At 37.8% G+C, this 12,461-nt stretch overlaps 1 protein-coding gene across 3 annotated transcripts in view; it reads left to right on the top strand.

Annotated features, from left to right (window-relative positions):
• The first annotated feature begins 238 nt into the window (after positions 1–238).
• The window catches only part of tns2a (tensin 2a), a 44,220-nt gene continuing 31,997 nt past the window's right edge, over positions 239–12,461 (top strand). For 2 of the 3 annotated variants that reach the window (XM_043224350.1, XM_043224349.1), the window contains exon 1: positions 240–577. In XM_043224350.1, the coding sequence (XP_043080285.1) occupies positions 464–577 (114 nt within the window). In that variant the 5' untranslated portion in view covers positions 240–463. Of the gene's footprint in view, positions 578–12,461 lie in introns of all 3 variants that reach the window. The other variant, XM_043224351.1, reaches the window with a different exon arrangement.

Below are 12,461 nucleotides of genomic sequence, written 5' to 3'. Positions count from 1 at the left end.
TTTCCAATATATGTAATTCAGGAAAAAATACATAGCATAATCTCAGTCAAGAAGGTAAAAAAGAAGTCAGCATACGTCTGTTTACAGTCTGAAAGATAAAGAACTTGAGCACAATGGTGTGTGTGTTTCTGGGAAAAGTAGGGGTTGGGGGTTGATATCCTCTGGATGTTGGCTTGTGAGTTGTGTACATTTGGCTGACCGTACGCGTGCTGTTTTCAGAGTTTTCAGAGTGCTAATAGACTTTTGATTTAATGGGCATATTCTCACCTTTGTTTACATATGTGTGCTCACAAGAGACAGATGAGTGTGAACAGGCGAACATGTGTGTGTGTTTGAATGAGAGCCAGGAAAAGGGGAAGGGCCTCGAGTGAGCGGACGAAAACAGCTGCTCTTGTGTGCTAGAGAAACCTCATCCAGAGAGAGCGAGCGTGGAGAGACGGACCAGCAGGGTCCAGATCTCTATATGGGTTGTGCCCTGAGCGCGGATAGCTGTGGGGACGAGCCAGATTCTGTGCCCGTGAGAGGGTCTTCAAAGGGCGAGAGATCAAAGTCCAGGAGAAACATGAGGCTGACCAAGGTGGGTACTTCCAGAATTCACTTACAGGTGAAGAGTTCAGAGAACGTGTTTACTTGTGTGCCTCGAAGTCGGCTGATCAAGACTCTGTTTGTGGTGAAACCCATGTGAAAAGCTGGGGTCAGTTAGAAGTTACGCAAGTTGTTGTTATGAGTGAAGTTACTTTCTTGTAGTGCAGGACAGCATCAGATAGGATGCATTTGCTATTAGCCTACGTATATCTTGTGCATTTACATGCATGTTTCTTATTTAGTGTATAGAACAGTTTTAAGCTTGGTTTGTTTTTTCATGTGTTCGTCATGTTGTTAAAATAAAATTTGCACATTTTGAGTATTCTGGGGGGTCGCTAGGGTATGTTGTGTGGTTGCTAGGGCGTTCTCAGTGGCTAATGTTGGATTCTAATGTACTGTGTGTAGTCGCTGCACTATTTTGAATAGGCTAGTTGCTCTTTGAAAGCCAGTGTCTGTTCCCAAATATTTATGTCTAATTTTTTGCTCAATTTGTTTTGCCAGTTCTCTGAAGACTGGTGAGTCTTCGGCTGGCTGAATGTTTTTATCTATCGTTTTCTGATTAACTAATGGTTGAAGCTTTCTGCGTTCTTGCAAGGGTGCTTCGAGGTTTTACTATGGATCCTAGTGTATTTATTAGGGTTCTTACAGTGTTCTGCATGGTTGTTAAGGTATTCTAGGTGACCCCAAGGCAAAATAGCCCACCTCTAAATGCCTTTGAATTTCTCTATGCAAGATACGACTACATCCCTCCTTTAGTTTATAATAAGCCTGCGGGATGTTTTTGCCCCATTTTATTGCACATAATGTGAAAATCAGTAACGCTTTATTTTAAGAACCAATTCTCAGTATTAAAGCATATTGGCTGTTTATATTAGTACGTACAAAGCACATATTAATGCCTTATTCTGCATGACCATCCCTTTATCTTAACTCAAAGTGCCCCTATTATGAATTTTTGAAAATGAGCTTTCGTGTAGTGTGTAACACAGCTATAAGGGAATGAAAACATCCTACGAAGTGTTCAGTCTGAAAGTGCACCATGTAAAAAGGTTATTCTCTCAAAAGAAAAAGTTGACTCTGAATCATTGTAATGAGTTATTTTCTAAAACGAGTCTCAAGCCGTTTCATTTTGATGTCAACATGAAGCATTAGCATATTACCCGCCCACTTGTTGGACCGGTCAGACGTTGCTCTGAATGAAAATGCAAATTAATTTTTTACCATCGGATGCCATTTTGTAGCGTTAAAAGGCCACAAACACCGCTTGGTTTGCAAAAATGAATCATGAAACGAATCGTTTTGAAACCACTGAACAAATAAGGTAAAAAATAAATGCTTATTATAAGAAAATGAAAGTGTTGCATGCACGTCGACCTGTTGTTTGGGACTCCCAAAACCAAAATATGAATCTTTCATTACCTATAATAGAGGCACTTTAACAATGCCTTACTATTAATGAGCAGCAAACTAGGAGTTTATTGAGAGAAAAGTCGTTAATAGTGAGAACTAGACCTCAAAAGAAAGAAAAGAAATATCACACCTTCCCTCAAAATGCAGCATGATTTGATGTATCATTCATATCTGTAACACAAACAGCATGTGGGATGAGTTACACACTAGAGTCGAATGCTAAGGATTAGGGGTTTGTTCAGATCTTTGTGTGAGGATGACCGTGTGTTCTGGAGTAACAATGTCTCTCTGATTGTTGACACTGACAAAGAAGGTCTGGAAAACTTGAGGAGGGCTTGATTGTGTGTTTACATGCCTGAGAGTGAAAGTCTATAATGGTCTGGTCCCCGAGGCTCGTTCACGTGTAGTGCAGCGTGGGAACTTTGAGCCCTCTCTGTGATGTCACACAGTTGTAGCTGATCATGTGAAGCAGGCCTGGGAATCATTATGAGTCTCTCCTAGCAGTTATTCAGCCATGCCACTTTAATATTTCGCCGCAGGGCCATCGTCTGTGGCCAAACACACACACACACACATTTTAGTCTTGTCACTATGAGACCGTAAAAGCGTCCATCCACTGTCCTGTTGATATTTTAATAGCAAACTTGCATAAGGCTGTGGTTTATTTCGAATGCTTCCTCCTACTATTGTAACCATAATGTTTGTTTTTACAGACCTTTTTCATTTTAATACCAGGCTAGTTCCTTTTCTTTTGCTGTGGTTGCAGAGCTTAATGGTAATACTCCTAAATCAATGTATGATCATGTCACGTAGAGGAGAATTTCGGTCTGCTGATGAGACTATAATGAAACGCTGTGTTATGCAAACATATAACCCTTTTATGAAGCTATCTAACGTTTAGCCTGATGCTTTCTAAGCCCCAGCGGAGTTACCAGAGGTTTTTGCGTCTTAGTCAAGGGCTTCAGATCAACCCTCGCAGGATCTGAACCCGTGACCCTTCACATCCTTAACCACTAAGCTGCACCGACGCATTACTTACTCGTCACACCAAATCAATCATTGCGTCCATCATTACATCATTCCATCAATTGCATTATACATTGCTCTTATTGTTTTTTGTAATTTAACAAAGAGAGGCTTTAGCTTGTCAGAATCTTGTCCTCTCTGAGCTGCTATTGTCTTAGTGTGACGAATACCGAGGCTTCATTCCAGTCTCTGTCTTCTAAGTCTGTGAGGTCTGCAGGCTGTCTTACATTCTGTCATTCTTCTTTGTCTCTGGGGGTGAGCTATACTTCTTTGACCTTAAACAGAACTTGGGTTTGGTGAATATAAATTTGGGTATATCTAGAACTTGCACCTAACGCCAGTGCCTTTTCCAGTTTTTATTTTATTTTATTATTTTAATTGTATTAATATTATTTTAGTTTTAGTTTTATTCTTAATTTTTATTATTATTATTAATATATATTTTTATTTTTGTTTCATTTTATCTTGTTTGATTTTCTTTTTATAATGTTTTGTGTTTTTATTTTGTTTTCAAAAAGTTGTGACAGGCTCCTTTGAGCAACGTTTTCCAAACCCTTGACTAACCAAATATTTTTCAGTGATGAATTTCTATTAAGAGCATTATTTCGGTCCATCGCCAATCAATATCTGCGAATAACTTGCTGTGCATCGTGGTGCATTTGAGTTTCCCTTCTTCTCTGCAATCCAAAAACACAGCTGTTCACTCTTTGTTTATCCTCGCTCTTTGGGACTTATGGTATATTCCTAGAATATCAATGGAATGACAGAAACTTTAACAAGTGCTAGTTTACTGCAGCCATGACCCACAGGCATCCACTATAAACACCACACAGGAAAATGCCTGGTCAATGTATAAATAGGCTTTGTTTTTCCCAGGAACGTACACTCACTCATGCGTGCCGCTGGTATAAAGCACATACAGGGACATAAACATGTTTTTTTGTTTCTTCCACGGATCCCATCATGCGCTTAAATATTAATACATCAACACAAACACACCAAAACTTGTACATTTCTGAGCAGTCCAAATGACAATTTAGACAACCGAAACCACCCAGAAACGCCATAGTAACCGCATAACACATACCTACAGCATGTAACTATCTGCATATTCTCAGGAGGACATGGTCAGGGTGTGCGTGTAGTGAGGGAACATGAGCGAAATCGTTTGTGCAATGAGGAATGTGAACTGGAAACACTTGAAAGGAAAAGGAAAGCCATCCCTGTCCTTTTAGTGCCACTCCATCAAAGCCCCAGTGTGCCGGGGTCATAAAAACAACTTTTCTCTAAAATCTCTTTGCGCTCTGTTTGCTTTCCTTCACCTGACATCTGCCCGCTGCAGAGTTTGTGCAGTTCTGTAAATGTTTTGTGAGCGAGTTGGGAAATGGGCAGAGGATGAGAAGAGGGATATGATTCAGCATTTCATCAAACACATAACAATCAGTTTAAATATTGAGTGTGTGTGCTCTACACGGTCCTTTTTGGATTCAAATTTCAGCTTTTTTTTTCATGGTAAAAGTTAAATCATTTGCATGCATGATTTTTGTTTTATAGCCGTCTCAAACCCAGAATGAAACATTTATATATATTAAAAAAAAAAAAAAAAAAGCACAAATATTTTATTGTCTGTCCTTGGCAGTCAAGCTGTTTGTCAAATAGAAAAAAGTGTAAATATTATTAAAATGCATTATTTATATGCATTAAGAAGTGCTAGCTGTTAGCAAGACACAGAAGTCTGTATTTTATCTCAAATATTTAAAAAATTAATTTCCTAAGAAATAAGTCTGTTGATCACAAGACATGATTTGAGATGTGATGGAAGTGACACTGTGGTGAAAATGAACATGGTTTTCGTGAAAACAACAAAAAGGAGGCCAAAAGGCATTTATCTTTACATTCACGTCAAGTAAAGAGCTCAGATGCAAAAGCCTCTAAAAGCCACCTTGGTCAAAAATAGATGGTGATACTGAGTGAATGCTTTCCACATATAGTATACGTTCATCAAGTACTTTCACTTCAAATGCCCTAAATGCGCTCAAGCCACTGAGACGTACCAGTATCGCATAGAAACCAAAGTAGCCAGAAAGAAATGCTAACTCTACACATAAACATCAGACGTACTTAGAGGCTTTTGCATCTGAACTCTTCAAGTGTTTCAGCAAGTTAAAAGTCCACAAAAGTGGACCCATTCCTCCTCTGACTTCAGATGTCTTCTCTCTCCATCGGCCCTTTTTTTTGAATCCCTCTATCCCCCGACATTCAGCCCATCCCCTTCTCACCATACTCCCGCCTCAGTCTCTCTCTTTCTCTATCTCCATCATCTACTTCTCTCTCTCCCTCCACAGCTGTGTTTAATCAGCGCTTGGCTCTTTTGTGCCCAATCATTCCTGCGCTCACCCCTCCCTCCATTTCCTCTTTCTGCATGTTCTCATCTCTCGCTCTCTCTCTCTCTCTCTCTTACAGCATCCTCCTCTTTTTCAAATAATGTTTGTGTTCTCCCTCAAAGATTCCATCCAGAACTGTTGGTCAACATTACATCAGCACACGACTAACATGCGTTTCCAAAGCGCATTCATCTGAAAAGGGCCTGAGACGTGAAAGCGTATGTGCTGAATTGGCCCACAGGTGTTTCTAAATATCCGGGACTTCCTGTTTTGTCATTCTGAGTGATGTTAGGTGCTGTGGGAACACAGGTCTCCTCTGTGAGGCAGAAACATGGCTCCATTGACACACGGTTCCAGCTCCGCAGCTGGGGGTGCTGTCTTTGAGTAATGGTCCTAACTCTCGTCCACTTACACCTTTTTTCACTCTCAGATTTTGTCCTCAAACGTTTGGGGTCTTCAAGATCTTAGTTTTTAATGCGTACTAAGGCTTCATTTTGATTTAAAAAAAAAAACAAACAATAAAACAGTAATGCTGTGAAATAATATTACAGCTGAAAATAATTGAATACATTTTAAAATATAACTTCCTGTGATGCAACGCTTAATTTTCAGCTTCATTACTCTAGTTTTTCAGTCCCATGATCTTCCGGGAAACATTCTAATATGCTTTTATGTACAAAGAAAACTCATTACAATCAGTTGTATTGCTTAATATTTTCATGATTCAAAAAAAGGACAGTATTAAAAAAAGAACTGATTGTTTTACAAGATTATAAATGTCTTTACTGTCAACTTTGGTTAACTGAATTTTTGTATTTATGTACATACTTCATGGTTTTGTTTTATTTTGACTTTATTTAGATTTTTAATCATAATTAAAATAAAAAATGCCATTACTTTTGACGTTAAAACTGATTATTAAAGCAGAGTGAAATGATTAAATATTGGGATTAATTGTTTGTTTACATTTTTGTTATAGCATCAAACCATCCACTAAAGTTTCACGATTCAGTCTTTAATATTAATATTTAAAAATATTAATATTAGGAGTTTTTTATTTTACAGTAATTTTTATAAAACCACCAGTAATTTTTATAAGGAAATTACCTTAAATTTAATATGATTTTCTTTTTACATTTATTTATTACTACTTTTCACGTGCATAGATTTTATTGTTTTACAAACTTCTTCACATATATATTTTTTTATGTAAATCCTTAAAAACCATTTGGAAATCATTTACTAATAACGCAGAAATAAAATAAACGACAATATATTTCCCCTATTCATCATCTGTCACGTGAAAAGCATGCGCCTGATTCAAGTAATAACACCTCTCCATAGCACCAACATATGGAATGAGTTACTTGCCAAAAAGTAATGTGCTGTGGGATTGTTTAAATCCCAGACCTTAAACATGGGAGAGAGCATGTATATAGGAAATGCAGACAAATGCAGCTCTATTTTTAATTATTAAACATGAGTTCTAGACAAAGAGGTCTCTCTCGGCTGCTTCTGTAAACAGTGTGAGTTTGTGTGCACATGGCTTGCTGATGGGGACGTGTTTCTCAAGCGTTTGTCTGCTGGAGGGCCCCTCTCTCCTTCACATCCTGTCTCTCTTTACCCTTTCTCAACAAGACTTACTCTCTCACTCTCCCTAATTGGATTGTATAATTTCCCTCCACACCTGATACTCGTGCTTTCTTTCTCCTTGCCTTTCCCTTCTTTATCTCTTCCCTTTCCTTCCCAAATTGTGCTTTGTTTTCTTAAATTTTTTATCTCTGCACCGATTAACTTCAGACGCTTCTTATCTTCATGTTTTATGTTTTGGGAAATGGCAGCATATCCCGACTTAGTCTAATAAAAGTCAAAACATGTTTATAATTGCATAATTACTCCCATATGTTAATGAAATAAAGTCAAGATATGCCGTTTACTGGAATTTTCTTGTCTGTCTTTAAACAGCGCAGTACTTTTTCAGAATAAAAATCAACGAAATAATGATCAAATAAATATTGCCTGGGCGTTACGGGGTCAGAAATGATCCAGGTCTTGTATAAAATAAAATAAGATAAAAATTAAACTGAATTTAAATAAAATAAATACAACCTAATTCACATACCCACGTATGGACTTTCCAGTTCAGACATTAAGTAATTCATGTAAACATTCAATAATGCATTGCCACTTGCTGATTTATGCAGGCTTGGATGTTTAACACATCAGTCGTAATGTTTTCTGTTTCCGCTGAGCTCGTTTCATGAAGGCATTCATCAATGTCACGCATCACGTGCTGTTTGTATGGGGCTTCGCGTTTGCTTGGCTCTGCAATTCCTCAGAGCACGTTTCTGTTTATTCTGCTCCTAGACAGATGGACTGCATTCATCACTTTTATTTTGGGCAATTCGTTTTAATCATGTAGTGTTTGAAAAGGTTTCTTAATTGGCGAAAACAAAGCCCAACGAGAAACAACTCTGTTTCACCCTTAAGTCTGGGATGTGTGATAGGAAGCCATTGTGTTTAGAACTGGCGTATTTTCAAAAGTGTATCAAAAGCGACATTTAGGACTAATAATAATAATTAGTGAGCTTTACTTCATTTCTAGAAAGCGAAGGTGTAACTCTACATGCGGCCAGTTGATGTCGCTATTGTGCTTTCAATCGTTCTTTCAAACACTTTTTTTTTTTTGGCGGACAAATATGCATTACACTGGTTTTCATATTACTTTCGGTAATAAATAATACATGGAACATTAAAAATAAAACCCGTCTAATACATATCAGAAGCAAGGTAATGTATAACCATAAATAACTAAACCTGTTTTGCAAAGATGTTTAATACCTGTGTTAATAATACCACAGTGACCTGTTGAATAAGAGAACATCGTAATATGACAGAACGTTATGTATGATATTATATGGCATGTAGATGATAGAATCGGCTAAATGAAACTACCTTAATTAAAAGCTAACGCTAAATCTCTAAACTCATAAGGTGATGCTGTAGCGAAAGATCTGTAGTAGAACAGCGCCGCATTCATAAAGGTTCTAATTTGCGTTCCATCCAATCGGCTGTGGATTCGTCCGGATGCCGCCAATCAGAAAAGTTTGCTTCCAGTAACAACATTCCACAGCGTTCTTTTCCCGCCGTAGCTCCTCCCACTGCCAGACTATGAGTTTAGTAAGAGTAAAGAAAACAACTCCATCAGTAGTCGAGTGCCACTCCATTGACTCATTGGGAATGTAGCCCATGAAATCTTTAAGGAAACCTTTTTTAGCTGGAATATTCTCCAAAAACATGAGCAAGGTACAGTATTTTCATTCATTATGGATCCAAGACGACTTGTTTAGAGGTCTTGAATGTACAGAAATTGACATGAAATGATATCTCTTTAGTGTTAATGCATTCAAAGCGCTCTTATTAAATGCTATGCATGTAATATATTAGGAGCAACACTGGTCTGATGTGTAGTTTTCTTCTGTTATGCGTCACAGCATCCTATTCAGTAGGTGAGCGCTTGTGAGAAAAGCGATTCTGGTTTGGGCTTCAACTGTAAATATGATACGGGAGTTCATATAATGCGCTGTTGTGTCATGCGGTGAATAAACGCTCAAGTATAAGGTGCACGGTGTGCTTGTAAATGGAAATCTCTGGCACTGGCGCTGCTGTCTCGGTCTTCACGCGGTTTCCATGTTCGCTCTCGGGGCATGAAACACGTCAGACGCACAGCAGCAGAAGTCTCGTTCTCTTTCTGTAGGGACGACGATCACGCGCCTTACGTAACCGCGCGCGAAACCCTCATAAACTCTTAACAGTTTTATCACTCTGCTAATTAAGTCTGGCAAGAACTAATTTGAAAGCAGCGTTCGAGGTCGTATGTTTGTCGTTACGCCGTCGATGAAAAAAAAAAAAAGGTGTAGGATTGGAAGGAAACGCGCCGCTTTTGGTTTTTCCCACTCTTTGCCAGGGGTGAAACTCCGCTGAAAATTGGAGCAGAAAGAAAGAGTCATCATATGACTTCACGAGCTGGTAACTAATAGTTACTGCGTCATCATGCATTAAACGCCTCGCTAGAGACGACGGCTGTGTCTCGAAACATAGTGAGCTTACTGCCTAGACAGGAATTAACAGAATACTGTAAACCTGCACTATTAACTTTTTAAGTCAGTTATATTGTTTCTAATACAATTTCCTTTTAATAATGTAAAGGGATGCTTTCATATTTTTTTCAACATGGCAGTGGGCAAAACAAAACAAAACTAAATAAAAAAATAAAACTAAATAAAAATATATATATATAATTATATAAATAATTAATAAAAAAATAATAAAAATTAATAAAATATATATATATATATATATATATATATATATATATATATATATATAATATAATATAAAATAAATGTGTTAAAAAAATGTGTATAAAAATGCTAATACCAAGCAAGTGTTATGGCTATTGAACACATACATGGTTTACTGCCATGATAATATCATGCATTTTGGATATGCAGTACAGGTATATTAGTATAATGTTTTGAAGCAGGTACATGTATATCCATTTGCTGTCATTGTTGTGCGAAGAAAGATGCAAAATGCAATGCAAAAGAAGATTCATAAGAGAATAGTACGCTGCAAGATTGGTTGAGATCGTCACTGAAGGATGCTCTTCTGCTGTACAGCTCTAAATACAGCTAAACAGCCATTAAACGTGACCACTATTTGGAGAATGTCAGAAAGGCTTTAATTTTCCATGGGCTGGTTGCTTGTTAGTAGCTTAGTAAATAGTTGATATAATTTGCAACCTGCATTACATTATAATTAAATGGACTTCTCCCCGTGTTTCTCTCCCTCATGCACTTTCTGTGAGCTGTCACTTAAAATCAGAGCTCGCACGGACTATTTCAGCTTAGCGTATCCACCTGAATACACAAAGCGGATGTAATGCGAACCATATTATACCGTACTGATCTATAAACTGGTCTGCTTGAAGAGATTCGTGCCGTTTAACTAATAGAAGAGCCCAAGGAGAGAGATTCGTAAGAGAGCAGTACAATAGAAATGCTACTAAGCAACACGATGTAATCATTCTTGATGTTGATTTTAGGGCAGTAAAAAAAAAAAAAAAGTAGCAAGTAATTACTATGTGATATAAGCCATAATCAGGGGGATTTCTTTACAAGCATATTGAGCCATTTATGTATAGTCATAAAGAGTGTGGTCACTGATTAGTGTGTTTTACTTGGTTCTTTCTGAAGTTTCAGGTTTCACGTCGTATTGAAATTCTCAATCAAAACAGTCTGTAACCGACCGCCAAGGTTAGATTATAGTGTGCGAACGTTTACTGACATAAAGGTTCACGTAAAAGTCACGCCACAGGAATTCCTGATGAGCAATCGGACATACGTGCGAGCGATTGTACTTTGTATCGGGCCGCCTTAATATCTCTGACTCTCCCTTGGCTTTCTGGTGGGTTATATATATAGTAACAACAACAACAACAACAACACTGTTCAGTAGAGCAAGTTCTTGATAAGAGTCCGACGCTAATAGACCGCTGTGTGATGTAGTGTGTGACGGGCTTACGGGAGGAAGCGCAAATAATAACTCGCACAATGGGATGCGCAGATTAGCCCGTCATTTCCTGAGGATGCGGGGCTGTAACCATCACGGAACGGGACGCATCCCGTGTTCGGTAGATTTGGTTTTTGATGACCAGTTCTAGTGGTTGATTGGTTTTCGTGCTAATGCTGATAGGTTGATGTGTTGTGTTTTGATCGTCGTGTGTTTGTTTGTCATGGAGACATATTTGATTATCGCGGGAAGCATGTAATGGCGCTACGCTGACTTCATCACTGGAACAGGCAGTCTCTGTTCTTCCACTGCCTGTCCCACCCTGCACACACACACACACACACACACTCTTCCTTTCCCTTTACCACCCCTCAGTGAGGAAAAAGGCCTGTAACACTTTTTTATACTCCCCAGCTGAGATGCTCGATCTTTATTAACCCTAAATGTTTGGTGCGTTCAGCAGGACGCTGTGCTGCAGATGTGGACGAGGCCTAAAAGTGTGGGGCTTGATGGAAAGAGATTTTATAAGCAATCAGACTTTTTTCAGGCATTAAAACGTACATGGGACCCATTAAAAAAAGAATATTAAAATGGCTAATGACTAGTGTTGTCAAATTGCGACACACACACGGATGTATATATTTAAGAAAAAAGTGTTGTTTTGTACAAAGGAGGATTATAGCATAGAGATTTGGGTTTTTCTTTGAATTGAGGTAAAAAGTTGTAGCTTAACGAAACATACATGTTCATGTGTTTTAACATTGTATTACATGTAATTATGTTGCATTGTACTGATAAAATTTATGTTTTGCAGGTAATAACTATGAATATAATTTCCAGTGAAATAGTCCCGTGTGACACATCACTTATTCAATGATGACATATACATTTTAAAATAGTATTTTTTAAAGATCTGACTATATTATGGGAGGGTTTTTTTCTATTTTGTGTCATTTAGTTAATGTCTATTGCATTTTAGTGCCATGTGTGTGTTACCATGATGGTCTTTTCTTTTTTGTATGACCCTAAAACATCTATATATGACGTTGTTTTCCATATTTCAAATGGATAGGCCTCTTTTGATAAACCCATTCTCTAGCTTTCCATTTTAATCACCTCTATTATTTTTGGTGTTTATCAACACATTTGGTACAAAGTGGATTTTGATAGCTCAAGCAGGTTGGTAAATTAACATTTAAAATTTTAATGAGTTCATTTAAGTTTTAAAAATTTACATGCACCAACGTGCAATTCTGTTATAGCTGTCGTGTTGTCATTTCGGTCATGTTTTTTAAGCCTAAATTCAACAGGATATTTCTGACAGTGCATAGCATAGCAACCGTCCCAAAAAGTAAAAAAATAGTGGCCTCTAATCTGCAATGAAAAAAAAATGGCAGGTTTTTAGGGCCATTGCATGCCACTATAAACACGTCTTGTGAATTCTTTGGGCAGGAAAGCTAATTCCTCTGGCATTAAAAGCAC

Source organism: Puntigrus tetrazona, chromosome 23 (assembly GCF_018831695.1).
Source record: "Puntigrus tetrazona isolate hp1 chromosome 23, ASM1883169v1, whole genome shotgun sequence".
NCBI classification, from domain to species: Eukaryota; Metazoa; Chordata; class Actinopteri; order Cypriniformes; family Cyprinidae; genus Puntigrus; species Puntigrus tetrazona.
The sequence above is the reverse complement of the archived record's forward strand: the minus strand, read 5'-3'. Positions and strand labels throughout refer to the sequence as shown.